This window comes from Coloeus monedula (genome assembly GCF_965178545.1).
Source record: "Coloeus monedula genome assembly, chromosome: 1".
NCBI lineage: Eukaryota > Metazoa > Chordata > Aves > Passeriformes > Corvidae > Coloeus > Coloeus monedula.
The window spans coordinates 9,109,553-9,128,276 of NC_138781.1; the positions used below are offsets into that span (position 1 = coordinate 9,109,553).

At 37.9% G+C, this 18,724-nt stretch overlaps 1 protein-coding gene across 1 annotated transcript in view; it reads right to left on the reverse strand.

Annotated features, from left to right (window-relative positions):
- PTPRN2 (protein tyrosine phosphatase receptor type N2) overlaps positions 1-18,724 on the reverse strand; it is a gene marked incomplete at both ends in the record, with an annotated part of 647,832 nt that overhangs the window by 382,824 nt on the left and 246,284 nt on the right. The window contains 4 exons of the mRNA XM_082298956.1: positions 3,487-3,860; positions 5,539-5,579; positions 6,920-7,174; positions 13,430-13,904. Of these exons, the coding sequence (XP_082155082.1) occupies positions 3,487-3,860; positions 5,539-5,579; positions 6,920-7,174; positions 13,430-13,904 (1,145 nt within the window). The remainder of the gene's footprint in view (positions 1-3,486; positions 3,861-5,538; positions 5,580-6,919; positions 7,175-13,429; positions 13,905-18,724) is intronic.

An 18,724-nucleotide genomic window follows, 5' to 3' on the forward strand; every position in this document is an offset into this window, starting at 1 on the left:
GAGACACTCAGGAGACTAAACACTATGTAAATGTTTTGATTGTGGCATCTAGGCCCTCATTTTAGAGAAAATACTGCCAAACAAATGGGAGCATTGGCATGCTTTTAAACACAAAAAAAAGTTTCCCAAATGCGAAGAACTAGAATTTCAGAAACTAGAAAGAGTCCGAAGGCAAAACTTCTCTGATTTGAGAGCTCACACTGATGTATAAAAACTATAACAGAAAGGTATTTTATAACTATGGTAAAAGTAGAATACAAATGAAAATAACATCCTGTAGATTACTTTATAAAAATACGATTACTTTAGAATTTCAGAGTTAAAATTAATGAAACAGTTCAAAGCAATTACACTGAGAAAGAAAAAAATCTTATACAAGTACTCCAGTGGTAGAATAGCAATTTTTTGAAAGAGAGTAAACAAAATAAATCACCAATTTGATTGGTTTTTCAGAATAATAAACTGCTGAAGCAGCACAGTGGAGGATTTGCTGGACAATTTTCTACATTGAAACTGTCAATTCATTCCAAACCTTAGCACTGATGGATAATATGGATTGGTATGGATTGCAATGCTGCAACCATCTGAAAGGTCACTTGACAAACACAGCAGGAGTGACCTACTGTTCTTGCCGTTGACAATCAGACTGCCATTTTGACAAATCTGTAAAGTATCACAAATCTCTCCTTCAACTATTAGATGGAAATGTTTATCTTTGGTTTGTGGCACAATTAAATGCTGGCATCTTAGATTTCATGGACTTCATTGCAGCAGTATTAACACCTCCTTGGATCATACTTGCAAAACCTCAGAAGCTAATAGGGAACTGGTCTCCCCATAAATGTCAGCTATAGCACCAACTAGAATCATAGGATCATAGAATTATTTAGCTTGGAAAAGACTTCTAAGATCATTGAGTCCAACTGTTAGCCCAGCACTGCCAAGTCCACCACTAAATCATGTTCCTAAGTGACACACATACACACCTTTTAAATACCTCCAGGGATGGTGACTTCCCAGGGCAGCCTGTTCCAATGCTTGACAACCCTTTCTGTGAAGTTTGTCCTAATATGCAATTTGAACATGACCTGGTGCAAGTTGAGGCTTTTCCCTCTGCAGAGCCTCCCTGCCCTCCAGAAGACCTACACTCCCTCCTAACTTGGTTTCCACCTGAAAACTGACTGAGGACACACTTGATCCCTTCATCCAGATCATCAATAAAGATATTAAACAGAACTGGCCTCAGTATTGAGCCCTGTGGAATGCACTTGTGACCACCCAGAGTTACAACCATGGATGTAACTCCATTCCCCACCACCCTCTGGGCTTGAACATCCAGCCAGTTTTCATCCAGTGAACAGAGCACCAGTCCAAGCCATGAGCAGCCAGACTCTGAGGGAGAATGCTGTAGGAAATGGTGCCAAAGGCTTTACTAAAGTCTGCATAGACACATCCACAGCCTTTCTCTCACCCACTAAGTGTGTCACACTATCAACAGAAGGAGATCAGGTTGGTCAAGCAGGACCTGACTTTCACAAACCCATGTTGGCTGAGCTTGGTCCCCTGGTTGTCTTGTACATGCAGGATGATGGCACTAAAGATGATCAGCTCCATGACCTTCCCAGGCACCAAGATCAGGCTGACAGGCCTGTAGTTCTCTAGATCCTCCTTTCAATCCTTCTAGTGGATGGGGTTACATTTGCTGACCTCCAGCCCCCAGGGACCTCCCTGGTTAGCCAGGACTGCCAGTAAATGATACAAAGCGGTTCTGTGAGCACTTCTGCCAGCTCCCTCAGAACACTTGGGTGGATCCCTTCCAGCCACAGAGGATTATGTGTGTCTAAGAGATGTAGCAGTTTGCTGACCATTTCCTCTTGGATTATGGGGGCTTCATTCTGCTCCCCATTCCCGTCTTCCAGCACAGGGGGCTGGGTATCTGAAGAACAACCAGCCTTACTGTTAAAGGCTGAGGCAAAGAAGGCATTTAGTACCTCAGCCTTCTTCTCATCCTTTGTCCTATGTTTTCGCCCACATCCAGTAAAAGATGGAACTTCTTTCTCTTTAGCTATCTAAGAGCATCTTGTCCACAGTTAATAAAGTTGCAATAATCCAGTATATAAGAAAAGTACTTGTTGTTTTTCTGGTATTAAAAATGGTAAAGAAGGTAGATTATATTTGTGTATATGGATTCCTCTAGAACCAAGAATCTTTGGACAAATGATCTTCAGCAAGTTTCACAGAATAATAATAGACATAATTCAGGGAAAACCCATCAGTGAGAGACTATTAGGAAGAAAACTTGGTAAGATGATACAGTGAAGAATCTCCAGGTTGGAGATTCAGAATGTCTTCCATTTCACAGAGCTCTGACAGTTCTAAGCTTTACAGCATTTATGAGCCAAATAAGTCTGGATAGTCAAAGGAGATGGTGTCATTAAGATACTCTGGAATAAATGAGTCCTTCAGACTGATGTGAGTTAAAAGAGCTGGGGGAAGTAGGAAAGTAGTGCTGAGCTGGGGAAAAACCATCTTCTACTGCTTCACATAGCATTCCTAGGCAGGAACAAAGAGGAGCAGTTAAAGGGTATTCCATCAAGTTCTGGTCTGTTTCTAATATGCAGCCACATGCACTTCAATGCAACCCAGTATAGTAAAAACAAGAATCCTTCACAATCCCATTGCCTTCAATCCCATTAATAAGTTTAAGACAGTCAAAAGAATCAATACATGCTAAAGAAATTTCTGTCTCAGTTTCTCTGTGATGCTGGGCAGTGATTTGTAAGCTCATCCTAGAAATTCCCAGTTTCTCACAGAAGAGGAGTCAGGATCGCTAATCAAATATAACATTGTTCTACAGAGGGAAGAAGGATGTAAAAGTGCCTACATGGTTTTAAAATCCCAAATGTTCCTTTAATGAACTTTGTATCATTAGGGGGCTCAAGTTGTCTTTTTGAAGGTATAGTATTAAATGTCAAATTCATTAGTGGCATGACCAGAAATCATTAGGTCTTTCTTTCTAAACTAGCTGTATATGGGATGTTTGGATTCCTATATGTGTTATTTTCAGATCAAAATGAAACCAGAGAAAACACTGTGCTTTATTATTGTGTGTCGTTTTTTGTGAAAGAATGACTCAGGCATTGATATTTAGACTACTTTCAAGTCAAATATTTAAAGCTCGCATCCTAACCATAAGCACACTTACTGACATATTGGAAGGTCACTAGAACATGAGAAGATAGAGAGAGGTCTAAGCAAAAGACCTACAAATTTAATGTCTCTCGCAAGGGAGAAAAGGCAACTGTAAGAAAACTGAACTGTTTGCTTGTATTTTCATCAAAGTACTGAACAGGTTCCAAACAGTTTCAGATGAATTAAAAATCAGGCCTGTGGCATTTTCCTCTTGTACATTCATATTTCATCAGGTACAACGACTTTATCTTTTCCCCAGTTAAAAATGCCATTCAAATTGGCTGCTGTACTTACTCTTTCACTGTGACAATATAGCCGTACTCTTTCTCCTCAGAAGACTTCACTTCAAGTTGTAAGCCTTGTCCTGTGTTTTTCTGAGGCTTTTCATAGGAGTTTCCATCCTGCATTAAAGCATTCTTAATCCAGTAGCTGGTCTGGCTCAGGTCTTTGGAGTCAGATTCACTGCTCTTTGCAGTTGTCAGTTCCCGTGAGAAAGTCTCACTTTTTACATTTTCCACACCAGCATTTGTTTCTTCTGAGGAAGAAGAGTCAGTTTCTTCAGATTTCTTGGTTTCTGTTTTTGTAGATTCTTCAGGAATAAGGTTTTTATGCATATTTTCAGGTAATGCATTCTCATTCAAGAATCTAATTAGTTTTGCGGTGTTCTCCTGTATTAAAAGAATAATATTATTTTTAAAACTAAGCACAGGAAGTTATACTCACCAAACCTGGATATAATTTTTCAAACTCTTATTGATATGGAGTCTACTCATACAACTGTTACATGGTCATTTTCTTAATTTCTGTAAGTTGCTAGACTATGTTAAGAACAGGATGTTTATTCAGTAATAATAAAAGAGCATTAAATTATGCCACCATATTTTTCCAATCCTTTCCATGTGTCTGTGTGCTTAAATATTGATGAAAATAAAACTTTGTTATCAGGTAAGTTAACGAAAAGGAGAAAAAATATAAATGTCCATCAATACGCCTAAGCTGGGCCTGGAAACTTGCATTCCTCTTGGGTCTCAAAGTTATAACACAGGAAAGGGAACAGGAAATATGACCAATTCTATTTCCCTTCTTCATCTCTAGAAATGGTGACAAATTGTATGCGAGTGATCAACAAGCTAAACACATGATCACAGAACACAAAAATCTGCCTAATAAATCAAAACAATAAGCAAATGAGCCAAAGTCCAAACAGGTATCTGGAAAAACTCATTAGCTGGTTTCATTACATAACTTTATTGCAGCCAAGCATTTGGGAGGAAATGATGGCTAATGGGCACTTTGTGCTCCGTGTCACAATAAATTTTATTCAAATACCCCCTATTCAAATGGTCACTAAGAAATCTATACATGGGATCCTCTGTAAGTCTATTGTGACTACAGCACTTCATTCCTTGAAGATTTTCATGTGGGTGTTTAAAGCTCCTGCCGCATTGTCCATGTTTGTGTTTTCCTTGCTTGGTAGAAGGGCTGAAGAGATTCTACTGTGAACACAAGAGGATTTGCCTGTCTATGAGTCTTGCAGTATTAGCTTTTGATAGAGTATATAGTAGGAGAAGTTTCACACAGTTTTTAAAAATGTTCCTTTGACATTTTTCTGCTCCACGAAACCAAGAAAAAGAAAGATGAATATACCTCAGAAATGGCTAAATATTGGACAGCAGTCCATAGGATATGATTCAAAGCTCAGGAAGAATATTGTATAAGTAATCTGGATTAAAATGCTAATTTTGATGTTACTAGCTAGGGTACGAAATGTAATGCCTAGAGCTTTTGAAATACCTCTGATGTTCAATGAATTACTGGTAATGCATAAAATTGAATGGCAGATCCCATGCAAGGAAAGAGAATTTTGAAACACAGCTACACCCCTGCCCCACACATAACTTCAGAGGAAGTATGTTTACTCATTCACTTACTTCTGAAAACCAGTGATATTAACTGAGCAAGGGTTCGTATGTTCCTCAGAACTAAGAGCCAAAGGACAGGGAAAAAAATAATTTTCAAGGACTCAATCTCAACACTCAGAATTTACTGATTTGAGGAAAATCCTAAATTTGTCCTAACTTTGCGAATCTATTACGAATTCTGTCTATTTACAAATTAAAGAAAGGGGGGAAAAGGACTTGATTTTGCTTTTGAACACCAAAACTCATTTTCGTTAAGTTTTAAATAAATGCTCATTTAATATTTCAGTATCTATGTGTGGTATTGAATCATAGCCACATAAAACACAGAACAAGTCTTATATTTCCGAAGTGTTTGACTTTCGCTGCACAGAAACCTGATATTCTGAGATGGAACACTTGTTTTGTTAAAATTCTGGTACTCTACCTCTTTATCAGTTCTCTCACTGGCTTCATGCACCCCAATGTCTGTAGGATAAGAAAAGCACAAATACATAGTTATGAAGGGCAAACATCATATACAAAACAAAGATTTCTCATAGGCTGCTTTTTAGTGGTGGCCTTTTTATGCGATTTAAACATTGAGACATCAAAGCGGAAAGGGCAGAGTAAGGAGCACTGTATAATTTGTTATTGTTATTCTAACCCCACTTTGACAGCAAATTAATGCAAGATCAATAGACAGAGTACTTCAAGAGCCAATGTAATAGTGTTATTTTGCTAATTAAGTGTCAAATCATCATATCAGTTTACCAATATCTGAGAGAAAAACCAGAATAAAATGGCTCTAGCTTGCTGAATGGACATTTACAGTAAAGGAAAAGGAAACATATATTTCCCTCATATGTATTTTGGTGGTAAAAAACCGACATATTTCAATAGATATCCTTCACCAAAATCATGTTACAGTTTAACTATAGTGATAATATCCAGTCACATCCTTAACCTCCATCAAGTAACACTGGCTTTTTGCTTTATGAACTGAGTGTTATTCATATTTCTCAGCATGATTCAAGATAAATCCTCAAGTTTGCTCCTTTTAATCTACAACAAAATCTGGCAATCACAATAACCAGAATATCCCTAACTAGTAAGGATTTCAGTATATCATGAAAACAGACAGTTAAAATCATTTTTTATGACTTAAAGTATACATTTCTGGTGTACCAGATGTTATAACATTTCTAAAATAGAAAATGGATGAGCAGTAACTTATGTTCCACTGTGGTATCCACTCATCAGTGGCAATTACTGTGACTCCTGAATCTGCATCACCAGGAAAATGTGTGTGCAGACAGAAACAAATAACCATACCTCTACTTATTCCCTAAGCAGGAAAGGGAACGAGTGGGTTTGTACCTGTACTTGTCACAGATTTTCTTCTGCAAGTAACTGTGGCATGTTAAAGAATGATTTTCCGTAAAACAGATCTTTTTCTCTGCATATTTTGAAATATATCTTGCAATATAATAATTTCCATTATCATTTTGCTCAAACATCTCATTTTCAAGAACAGTAAATTAGACCACACAGCATAAAGCAATTCTTATTTCAATATAATTGGGTGTGTAGGTTTATCTTGTTTGTGAAGCTTGAAGACCAAGTGTTCCCAAACAGGGGGGTTTTTTGTAAATAAAGAACCTGCTGTAAAAAGAAAACAACATTTTAAAAGTCTGCAGCCTTTTGGGAAACACAGAAACTTTCCATCCAATCTTCTTTAAAACTGATTTTTTGACGTATAGCACTAATGTGAAGCAATGGAGGAAAATCAGGGTTGCTGTCTTTTGCTGTACTTCTAAAATTAATACCTGGTATATTAACACTGTTTTCCATTAATCCAGTCTGAATATCTGCCCTTCCTTGAGCATCTCCTTCCTTCATCTGTGCTTCTGTTTTGTCTTCTTTCGTTTTTCCAGCATTTTTTTCTGTTTCTTCCTGAATGTCAACGCTTTGAATTGCAGTGGCGATTGTATCAGCAATCTCATCCAATTCTGTTGAGCTGAGATTCTCCACATTCACTTGGTGTTTCTCTAGGTCCTTCAATACATTTTTAATCAGTGTCTCTGGATCACAAAACAACATAAGCACATGATTTAGCTGCATACATGAAAACACATGTGATTATACCTTTAATTTTTCCTAAAAGATAGCTTTCCCTTCATGGAGAGCATCTGCTTTTTGAAGGAAGACATACACATTGGTGCTCCATTCCTTACAGAAAACACAGTATTCTTAATTGATGTTAAAGTTTATGACAAGGTGAATCTGTTCCAGGACAGGGGGATGTATGCCATTATAACTCAGCAAGCTCTCCTAGAGAGAGGGCATGAAATTATCACTTTTTCTTTACAAGAAGAACATTGTTTCCTAGTCTAAATTTACTCAAAATACTTAAGACAAGTGTTAAAGTAGCTTAACTTTTTTTTTAGCTGCAAAAGAGTACAAACAGCATTACTGTTTCCTAGAGATCAGTTTGCTGATATGCTTTCACAACATAAATAGCTATACAGATTTCTGGAAAAAAATGAGAGTCAGATATTGTGTCTTGCAATCAAAAATCTCCTCGTCACTTAGAAGTGGATATAAATATAGGTCCATTATATACATGGATATGTAAAGGACAAAAGTTCTAAATCGTATTGATTTCTCTTGGAACATACATAATTTGGCAAATATATATTTATAGATATAGATGATACAGATATATATATATAGCTACATATAGATATAAACTAACAGATATAGAACTTGTTTTGGTTTGCCAGCTATGAATGTTTTACCAGTCACATTGAGAAAAAACAACAAAACAAAACAGCAAAATACCTTTGATGTGGCAAAAGTTTTGAACATAAGGAAATTCAAGGGCAATTGATATTAAAGGTGAGTCAGAAGATGAAGCATAACAGCTCCCCATGGAAGGCACTTTTCTGACTTTATATATGGTATCTATACTTCACTATCAGTCTGTGGAACTGTGCAAAACTAAGCCTAATGTCCCTGGAGTATGAAACACTGAATGTAGTGCTTACTGTAGCACACCAAAACCATTTCCAATCATGCCTCTGTTCTGCTTACTCATGTCGATAAGAAATTTAACATACCTATGCATATGCATGCAAGCAAGGAAACTCTTCCACATAGTATTGTGTAGGAAGAGGAAAATAAGGGCTGCTTTTAAATCTCTGTTGAATGTATGAATTTACATATAAGCAGTCTGAAGGCAGGTTCCAACCTTTTTTCTCAATAGCAACACTCTCCATGTAAAGCCCAGTGGTTGGACATGTTCATCGTCTGTAAGCAAGACTTTTGGGACCATGCTGTCAGCTTTCAGGCTCACATAGAAATAAATCAAAAAGTAGGAAAACAGGGAAAAACAATGTCATAAGAAGGGCTAAAAATAAGGATGTTTTTTTTCCTCACAGCAGAGGAAGAAGTGCATAGAGACTAGGAAAGAAGTAAAAGTAGTTAACAGATCTGTGATTTTACAGGGAGACAAGCATCAAGGATTATTTTTCATTGGGAATAAGAGGCCAAGACCTTGGACACATTTGTCATTTTTCAGACCCCTCAGTTTTAACGGAAGAGTTCACCATCAGCATCTCACCATCAGCTTCTCAACACTATCTCAAGGCAGACTAATTTCCCCTGACATGACCCATCATTCACCAACTAAACTAATGCCATTTTCCCTGACCTAATTAGTCCATATAAAGCAAAAGAACTTAAGCAGCTTAAGTAGCAGGTTTACTGTGAGTCAAAGAGGGTGTTGACATATGGGGAAGGTGGTTCTTTGTTGTACCTTCTTTTCCAGGTAAAAAGGAAACATCTTTCCAATAATCCACCATGATGTTACTACAAAATTCTACTAATTTAATTACAAAATTCAGCTAAGCTGGTAAGATGTGAACTTTTGAAATTTACTTTAAAAAAGCATAGTTTTAAGTACACTTAATTGTGACTATCAATTAAAAAAAGACAGGTTATATCTGTGATGTTACTTCAAACTGTGACAGCCAACAAAGATTTTGGTACCATACTGGAATAGCAGAGTGCTTTGTGCAGGAAAGCAAGTGTTCAGAAATATGAATCAAAGATGTAAACTCAATCTGTGCCAAAATCTCTGGGCCAAGATACGTGGAGGCAGCAAAATTAATATTGAAGTTTGATGGAAGCTTAGCAAAACTTCAGAGAAAACTTTGAAAACTTTCCTTTCATTTTGTTGCACCCATTCCCTGTTACGAATTTAATAATATAGTAAAAACATAGTGACCAAATCCTTTAGTTTAGGAAGGTAATCTACAGAAGCAGATTAATCCAAACTGCAACAAAATTTTTCAATACACTTGATCAACCTGAGTTCAAGCCACTTTTTAAAGAAGCACAAGAGCTACCTGGGAGATGGCCACTTGGAGAGGATGTTACACATAGCAGCAATGCAGAAAACTAAGCTGTAGGAAAAAAACCAGCACTCTTGGATTACCACAGGAGCCCTGTGTCTGCTTAGGCATCATTTCTGTTCTTACCTTCTATAGAACTATCGGACAATATCTTGACAGAAAAGCCTAAATTATTGAAGTAGAGCTAATAATGTCAGCAATGAAAAGACAGAATATATGTCACATCCAAATCAAAACTAAAACTTTACGAATAAAACATCATTTGAAGACAAATCTTAAAAGAGGATTGTATTTCAGGACATATATAATTTAAAGAGTTATATTAATGTAACACTACTAGATTTTTGTTTATTTCATTTGACTCACAGGTAGCTGTCAAGACCAACTACTGAGCTACTCAACAACATGCAGGCAATGTAGCCTTGTCATTTCCCTTCCATTTTTTCCAAAATCACTTTTCTCTGTACCTATAGTTTTAGCCAAGTCTCATCTGTCCAGTCCATCTTCAGACTCATCTTTAATATCCATTGTCAACAAAAAAGCAGTCTTAATCTCAAACAAATGGGAATGGGGGAACAGGGCAAGGAATAACATGAAAAAAGAATGGCCACAGGCCCTATTCCAGATAATACTGACAGGCTCACTGCAGGTTCTTCTGGTTCACTAAAACCTCAGTATTATATAGAGGAGCCTCCTGTTCCTCTAATGGTGGCATTCCTGCCTTGCTCATTGCCACCTGGGCACAGTTCATCAAACAGACTCCTAGATACTGCATTGACATGAGTAAAACTTTGGCATTATATCTACTTTTATTGAACAACTGCAATGTGACTTAAAATGTCAAGGACCAAAGGCAATAACCAAAGCCAGTAAGTATGAGGAACGACATATTTTTAGTACCCTAGGAGGGACAGCCACCAAAGAAACAGTCTGTAACAGCCTGGTGAAATGCAGGTCTACATAAAAAGTCTTGCTAACTTCACGAGGCTACTGATACAATATTAATCCTTGTCCATGTAAATATGGATATTTACACTTGTTATGGCACTGGTCCATGTTTGCAATAATTTGTAAATTATTGGATAACGCTGGTAAACAGATAAATACCATTGCATCTGTTTACTGACACCTTTGGGTAATATGATGAATTTATTAAAATCAGAAAATATTGTTGGAGAAGGACCAAAAAGCAGATGGATACTGCAATGGCACAGCACTTAAGCAGCACATGTACTTGAACATGCATTTACCTGTGCACAGCTTTTATAGTCTCCCACTGACTCCCTTCCAAGTAGACTCAGCAATGCTCAGTCCTGTTTCACAGGGCTTGTACTGCAAACCAGATTCCTCCCTTAGCTCCAGCTATCCAACAGATGAATGCCAACTGCTGTTCATAGTTACCCTGGAACCATGATGGCAGCAAAGGCATATGTCCCAGGTGATGTAATTTTTAATATAAGCTCCACAAATAGAATAGTAGGTAACAATAGCACCTTATCCAGGGAAAACAGCTTTTTACTGTACAGCATATAAATCATGCCTCATACTCTGCTGGCACAAGAGCCAAAGCCAACTTGCCTGACAACCACATGGTATGGCAGCAGTAACTTTGCAAGAAGTTCCATAGGGTGGTCTGTCTTCTTCAACCCCATCAGCCTACTGACCACATGTTAGCTGCCTCAGCAGCTGAGCACCATATGGAATGGTGATCCCAGCTTTGCAAGAGAGAGGACATATAAAAAATATTTTTGCTCCATAAACATGGAAGTTGGCTATTTTCTTAAGACATCTGAATTACTAATTCTGTGACCTTTTCAAAGGAACAGAGAGACATATTCTGTAATATTTAACACACAAAAAACCAGTAGACTAGAACAAACCACATCAAACTGAGCCAAATTCTAAATATGGCTGGTGAAGAGGAGAGATTAACAATTCCAGTATTGCACAGCGACTACAAAGGCAGTACCCACACACATCATGCTACTCCTAGAGGTAACAGCTTCCAAATCTGATAGAAAAATAACTCCACATTTCCCTCTCTTGTATTTCTCCCTCAGGATGCCTTGTTAGAGAATTTACCTGCCACTGTTTTGCAGCAATTCTCAGCACTAATCTGCTCAGTACCTTCTGGATTGTTCTCCCAGTCCAGTGCTTTTGCCTAATCCTCTGTCAGATGGATCAGAGATCTGAGCACCCCAAGCTTTGCAGTTTTTTACAGTTCTATAGTTTACAGAGTGTGAGACACAAACAACCCACAAGCTTACAATAATCCATAAGTACAAGAGAGACTGGAGAAAGGTTAAAAGCAGAAAGAGGTGGTGTGGTCAGCCTGGGAAATCTGAATCTAAACCACCTTCATTGCAATGGACAGCATTTTAAGCAATAAATATACTGGGGTCTGTCCTCACCACTTTCTTGTGAGATTAAGTGGCTCAAAAATACAATGGAAACCATATTATTTCCTATTCAAACAGTTCATAATGTCTTGTCTATGCAACATTTAAAAGCAAGTGCAATGGCAGAAGTTCCTACAGGGCATATTATGTATGAGAAGTCAAAGTAGTACAACCCAATGAATTGTGAAACATGTTATTCCCTGTAAGTGTTAAGCATTTTTTTCCCAGTTGGCTCCTACCAGGAAAGGTGAAGTGGAACAGCTGGAGGATAATGAAACCAGCATGTGCCTAGTTTGTTTTGAGTCTAGCAACAAAATTGTCTAACCTGTGCAAGAGACTTACAGTGCCACCTGGATTTGATTTTACATTATAGTTCATTCCTTGAAACCTATTATCTCTGGGCACCATACCAAGAATGCTTTCACTTCTGAGCATCCTTTAGATTGCAAGCATTATCTTTCCTCTGCTGCAACTCTGACATTTCTGTGTGTTTGTGTGTGTTCTGGTTTTGGGGGATTTTTAAAAAAGCCAACAAAACAAATCAAAGAACACTACACTTTATGGATGATAATAACTACAAGAGGGATTCAAAGGAACTCTCTTACATATCACCAAAATCCATTGGGATAGTGGTGACTGCAGTGTAACAGATCTAAGTGTTTGACAATGGTTGAGGATCAACTCTTTAATTTTTCAGGCATTCTGAACCACTGGAATAACATTGATAGTTAGATTAGTTTAAAGAAACAACAAAATGAATCAGAGTTATAAAGTCTACCTGATCCCCAAGACTCATCTTACAAAGCAGTGCTTAAAGTGTATCACAGCAAGGGGATGTTACCCTCCATTTTCATTTAAATATTTGTTGAACTATCATGTACAGAGGAAACTGGGATTCAATCACTGTTAGACAGCATTATCAAAAAAACAAAAGAAAATCCAGGAAATGGGTTCGTTGTTACAGAATGTCCAGACAAAACTAGATGCAACCCCACCTTCCTGTCCACCTATCCATGGAACTGACAGACTCCTCCCTTCTCTGTGTTCTGTGCCAGAATTCATCTCACTTATTAAATTCTGTACTTAACTTTGAATTTTACCCATGGTCCTTGAATTTCTAGTTAAATAAAGAGATGTGGAACAAAACCAAGCATTCCTATATTATCTATATATATAGTGTGGGATGACTGCATAAAAACAGATTTGATAGCAAAGATATACCCATAATTATGCGCTGTTTGTAAAATGCTTTGAAAATATAATAAATTACATAAATGCTATGTCTTACTAAGTGCCATATATTTCTGCACGCATATGGAAGGTGGGCTGAAGAATGTGGGTAGACGTTTGCAGGGAAAGAGTAGTTGGAATGGTGAACATTATTACTGTGTTATGGTAGATATAAATATGCCAATAGTAGGAGATATATCAAATGTCTAATTTTATTTTCTTTTTCTCAAAAATGCTCAGTAAACATGAGGGAAAGTTCAGATAAGAAAAAATAAGTAAACATCAACTTTACCATCCACAATGCTCAGAGGGTCCTTTGGATTATCCTGGGAAGCAGATTTATGACTCAGCATCTCAGGGGTTGCCCTCAGCACTCCAGGCACAGGCCTTGGCTGGAGCAGCTTCTTCACTTTGAAATCTTCTGCTTTTCCTTTGGCAAAAGTTCCATCAAAAGGACTGACCTGTGTAGAATACAATCTCTCAGCATAAGCCTGAGACCCTTTAGTCCTGCTGTGAGGGCTTTTATCACTGCTCTGTGCCGACAGGTTCTGGGTGATGTAGGAGTGCAGTGCAGCCATCAGGCTCTTTTGGCCGAGCCCCATTCCCGACTCTGGCAAGAGCTGGTCTGGCTGGCGCTGGCTGAGGGTCCTCCCGTGGGGATTCTCAGAGAATTCCTGATGGAATTTGGATGCCTGTGCCAAAGGAAGCGATCGCTCTTTGGGGTTTTGCCTCATGTAGTACCTCATAGGATCATTGTAGATGTAGCTCTAGAGAGAGCAGAAGGTGGAAAAAAGGAAATGGATCAGTATTGCTTTGTAATTATTGTTGTGCTGGGATCTGAGGCTTAACCCTTAGTGCTTTACCAACCCAGAAAGCAATAATTGGAACCCATAATGCAAATGTCGACTGCAAACCTCAAACTGTTAAGCATGCTTCAAAGAGGCACTACCACTTCTGTGCAAAAACCCAGTTTATTAAATTATTGAAAAGCAAGAGAAGATTAGATAGAGAATAATACAACTCAATGTTAACTATGTATGCACTATTTGTATTTAGTGAGACAAAGAAAATTTGTTAAATACACTTTCCCTTTGGTTTTTACTTAACCTTTGAGAATAACTATTCTTCAGATTACTTACCAAAAACTAGCATGTCAAATTAAAAATGTCATTTTTAAAAGAACATCAAGTAAGTAAAACAATTTTTGCATACATTAAATTCTTTGTTCTATTTTAAATGAAAACATTTTTTTCCACTAAATTAAATCTCTAATCAATATATCATCTGACACTATGAAAAAAAGTATAAACAACCTTTAAATTTTTTTAAATAAATTATTATTTTATGGAAAAACAACAGAGCAAATTAAACAAGAATGTGGAAAACATGCCAGTAAAGCGAAACCCACATTTTTATTGAAAAAGTGCTGGGGAATAAAAAGTGGAAAGGTGGTCTTGCAGTCCAGTTTTCTATTTTCAGTTTCATATCTTCCTGGACACACCAGATGGACATTCTTTTTACTATGATTTAATCCTAGAGACATTTTGCTATGATCACAACCTGCAGGCAGGACTTCTTGGTTTTTTAAAAACCCACTTCCATCCTCCTTAATAATTTCAAAAATAATTTTCCTTTACTTCTCGCTAAATACAACTGTGAACTGAGAGGTTTACTTATATCCAGAATCATGCCAATTAGACTCTTTGTTTATAATTGTCTCAGGACACTTTGCTGAAGTTGTATCCCATGCTGTATGTGTGTTGCAGGACAGGTCCTGCTGCTCCAGCTGTGCTTTCTTGGTTAAACTGTCCCACAAACTACATACAATGTGGCAAACTTAGGACAGAGACTATTTCAGCTCTCACTGCTATAAATTATAGTGAATCACTGGTGTCCCTGTGCACTGATGACATAATGATTTAGGACAGACAGAACTGCAAAACACAGAGGGCGTGAAGAGACTATACACTCCAGAGGAGAGCAATTAGAAGGATTCAGACAGAAAAACCATTTTTTATGTATTTGCTAATGTACTTTGTAAAAACAAAATAAGTAAGATTGATAAACTCCTCCAGAGATGAAGAAATAATTTTAAATTTTATCTAGGTCTTAATTTTTGGAAAATAATTTTGCTGTCCATCTGAATAATTCTATTTCTTCTGATATCAGTCAGTGGATTTTACAATACATATTTATATACCTTTCTCTCCAAGAGGGTTTTCCTCCCCTTATGAAATGATTGAACAGGTTAGTTCTATGGTTCCACGTCATGATTTAAATAGAATTATGCTATAGGCAATTTTATTACAGAGACAAAAGGCACTTTGGCCACTTTGGCTTGTGATCTACCAATGCAAGGCTTTGGATTTCTGCAGCTGGACTTTAACATAGAAATGTGCCTTGTGAAAGACAAGAAACTGGGCTACAGTAAGGCAGTGTCAAAGAATGTAGAGCTAGAGATCAAGCAGCTTTGTGTATGAAATATTTTAGTGTCCCCTGGGAACTGTTTCAAACAGCAGCAGTGCAGCTCTGGTTCAGTGCTCCAGCTGCAGGGTAGGCACTGCTCTGATCAGCTCCAAGGGGGAGCCAGTTGTCAAAATGCAAGCTGAACACTGCTTACATGCTTAATAGCAAAGCCTAAATGTGAAAAACTTCCAGCCAGATGCATTTATCTACCTATCTCAACAGGTCTTTGCCTGGGGTAATTAACTCTCTAATGATACACCAGAGTGAGGAGGAACTGCAGAGGATGACACAAAGCAACCCAGGACATCCCAAGCAGCTCACTGAGCATTCACATAAGCTGCCATCTGTCTTTCCCACTCCTGTTCTCTCTGCCTTGTTGCCTTCCAGGAGACCTTTTCAGCTCAAGGGAAGGAAGAACAGGGAGCTGTGAAAGGGAGAAACATGACAGGGGGAAGAGGACATTCCCCATTCAGTCATGGAAAGACATGAAATTGCTCAATCCAGCTTGGGTAAATGCACCCAAATTTGGATCTATGTCCCATATCCAGCTCTCTCTTTTGCCTCTTAAGCTTTACCAGTAAGTGTTAGAGGGGAAGAAACTGCCGGACAGTCTCAAACCATGTGAAAGATTAGGGTCAGGAGATGTGGGCTGGCTTTTGATGAGCTATTTAACAAGTCCAAATAACCTTTAATATTAACAGGCCAGTGACTTTCTGTTCTTGCAGACAACGAGCACATCAACAAAGAAAAGACCACTAACCCACCAAGTGACTGTGCACAAATTGGATATAAGTGTGTGCCAGTCCTGGGCTCAGAGCTGCACCTCTATCAGGAAGGGGCAGCCTCTCAGCAGCTTGACAGGTCACACTTTGGGCAGTTAGGGCTGAAATACTAAAAGTTCTAATTAAAGCAGAGCACTGACAGTTCAGCTGTCTTCATTCAGATAGCAGCCCATCTGATGTAGCTTACTCTGACTTAATTAAAGGGGTCTCACAGCTGTATGGCAATCCTGCACTAGCAGGAGAAAAGAAATCCCCTTCCTTGCTGCCCCCATTTCAAACAAAACACCCAAAGTATATGTGCCACCTGACATATACAAGGAGAAATCCAAGTAAAATTGCAGCACAGATAAATACAATCCTAAACTATGGGTTTGCCTAAGTGGTATGGGAAAAAAAAAATCTAATTTTTACAGAAAAATACAGGACAAAAATATCAGTAATATGTAATTTAGAATCCAGTGACAATTTACATCTCAAGTTATTAATAACAGTTGCAGAGCACTTTGATTATCTTATCTGAAGTGGGTTTTGCAAGCTAAATTCCTGAACACAGACATTGCTGGTTTGATTAATGTCAAAGTTAAATGGCATAATCCATGGTTATTGAAAAGAATGTAACTTCCCATGTTGGTGCCTTTGGAGAATTTGAACATTATGAAGAAGCAGAGGGAAACATGGAGCTGGAAATTTTTAAAAGAAAATACATTTCTGGATTGATTACACTGGATTCATATGAAGTACTGCCAGTAGTAGAACAAAAAACTCCAGCCCAAACAAACATTAATTGAAATGGGAAAAAATAAAGAATGCTCTAGTTACCATATAGATGGTTTACATTGAGTAGGCTTGAAACAAAAGCCTCTGTTACTATCAGGAACATTTCATTTTTTAATCAGTAAAATATTGTTCAATTATCTCATGTCACTGATACAAAGCCTTTGAAAAGCACTCTGAACTGCTAAAACCCTCAGTTTTAAAAAAATCTCATTTCTCCATCTGCACAGGATTTTCCTCTCCTTCACCACCTTTCAAATAAGCTATCTCAATAATTCACACATTACAAAAAATCCACACACACTAACCTTTCTGAAGATGGAATTGTTAGGGCAATGTCTTGTATGGTTTTGGTATGTAACTAACTGACATTTTCTGCATGAAAGTTCACAGAAGGGCACATTAAATTACACTCTGCAGACACAGTATGCAAAAGTCTATGGACTACATGTATTATTGAAAAAACCCAACAAATTAAAAGAGAGGTGCAGGATTAGATACTTACAACACAATGCTGTTCAGTTTATCCACTAAAGGGTAGATTGACTTGAATATTTTGCCCAAGTGCAGAAAGAATGGAATCCAATTTATGACAAAATACTTCCTTTCTTGCACATACATTTGCTAAACCTTGAAGGCATATAGAGCTAACAAAAAAATCCCTTAGAAATGTATAAAGAAGAAATCTTCTACCCTCAATTTCATTTATGTTTTTCTGTTTGATGCATTTGCAGATATTAATCCATGTTTGCTACCACCTAAATTTGGTTGGAGCATGATTCCACCTACAACCCTTAATTTACTGTGCCTATTTGAGGTATTGACATTATGGTCTCTGAAATTAGAAAATAAAACCACAACAAACACTGGAAAGCCCATCATTACACATGGTGGGATAAAATAACATTTTCCAAAGACTCACAGAAATGAAATTACCTCATACCTTAACTCACTGTGTGGAGTGAAAGAAATTTAGCTTTTGTACTAGACACAGTCTAGATGCTCTGTGACTCACACAGACTTGCCCCATGCAAACTCCCTACATGGGAGATACATGAACTCATGTGAACCCCCAAAACAAACACCAGCACAAGTGGCACTGCCTGATTGCTAAATCAAAGGGCAGACTGTGAATTTGTATGGCTTGGTTTAACTTTAAATTGAGAGAAATCCACCCAACAATGAAACCTGTGGGCCAAATGGGTGTCATGGAGTGGATGACAGCATGAAATCCCTGGGATGGGACTGAGAAAGCAGCACAGCTCTGTCCTCAGAGCATCACAGGTAAAGTAGCAAGTCCTATAACAAAGAAGCCTTAATTCTTTCAGCTGGTGAGCTGCTGTGCCCACACAGTGCTGTCCTGTCAGGATATCTCAACAGGCTTCCAGCCAGGTTCAAGCTGAAAGGGGGGAATTCCCTTGACAAGCTCTGTGTGCTGTAGACAGGACCTTACATGCTCTGCACCAAACTCAGTGTTAGCTTTGTCTGAAAATAACAACTACATCCAATGAAAGTTTTCAATTTTCTGAGTAATCATGGAGCAAAAGCTTTTTCTATGAGCTGAT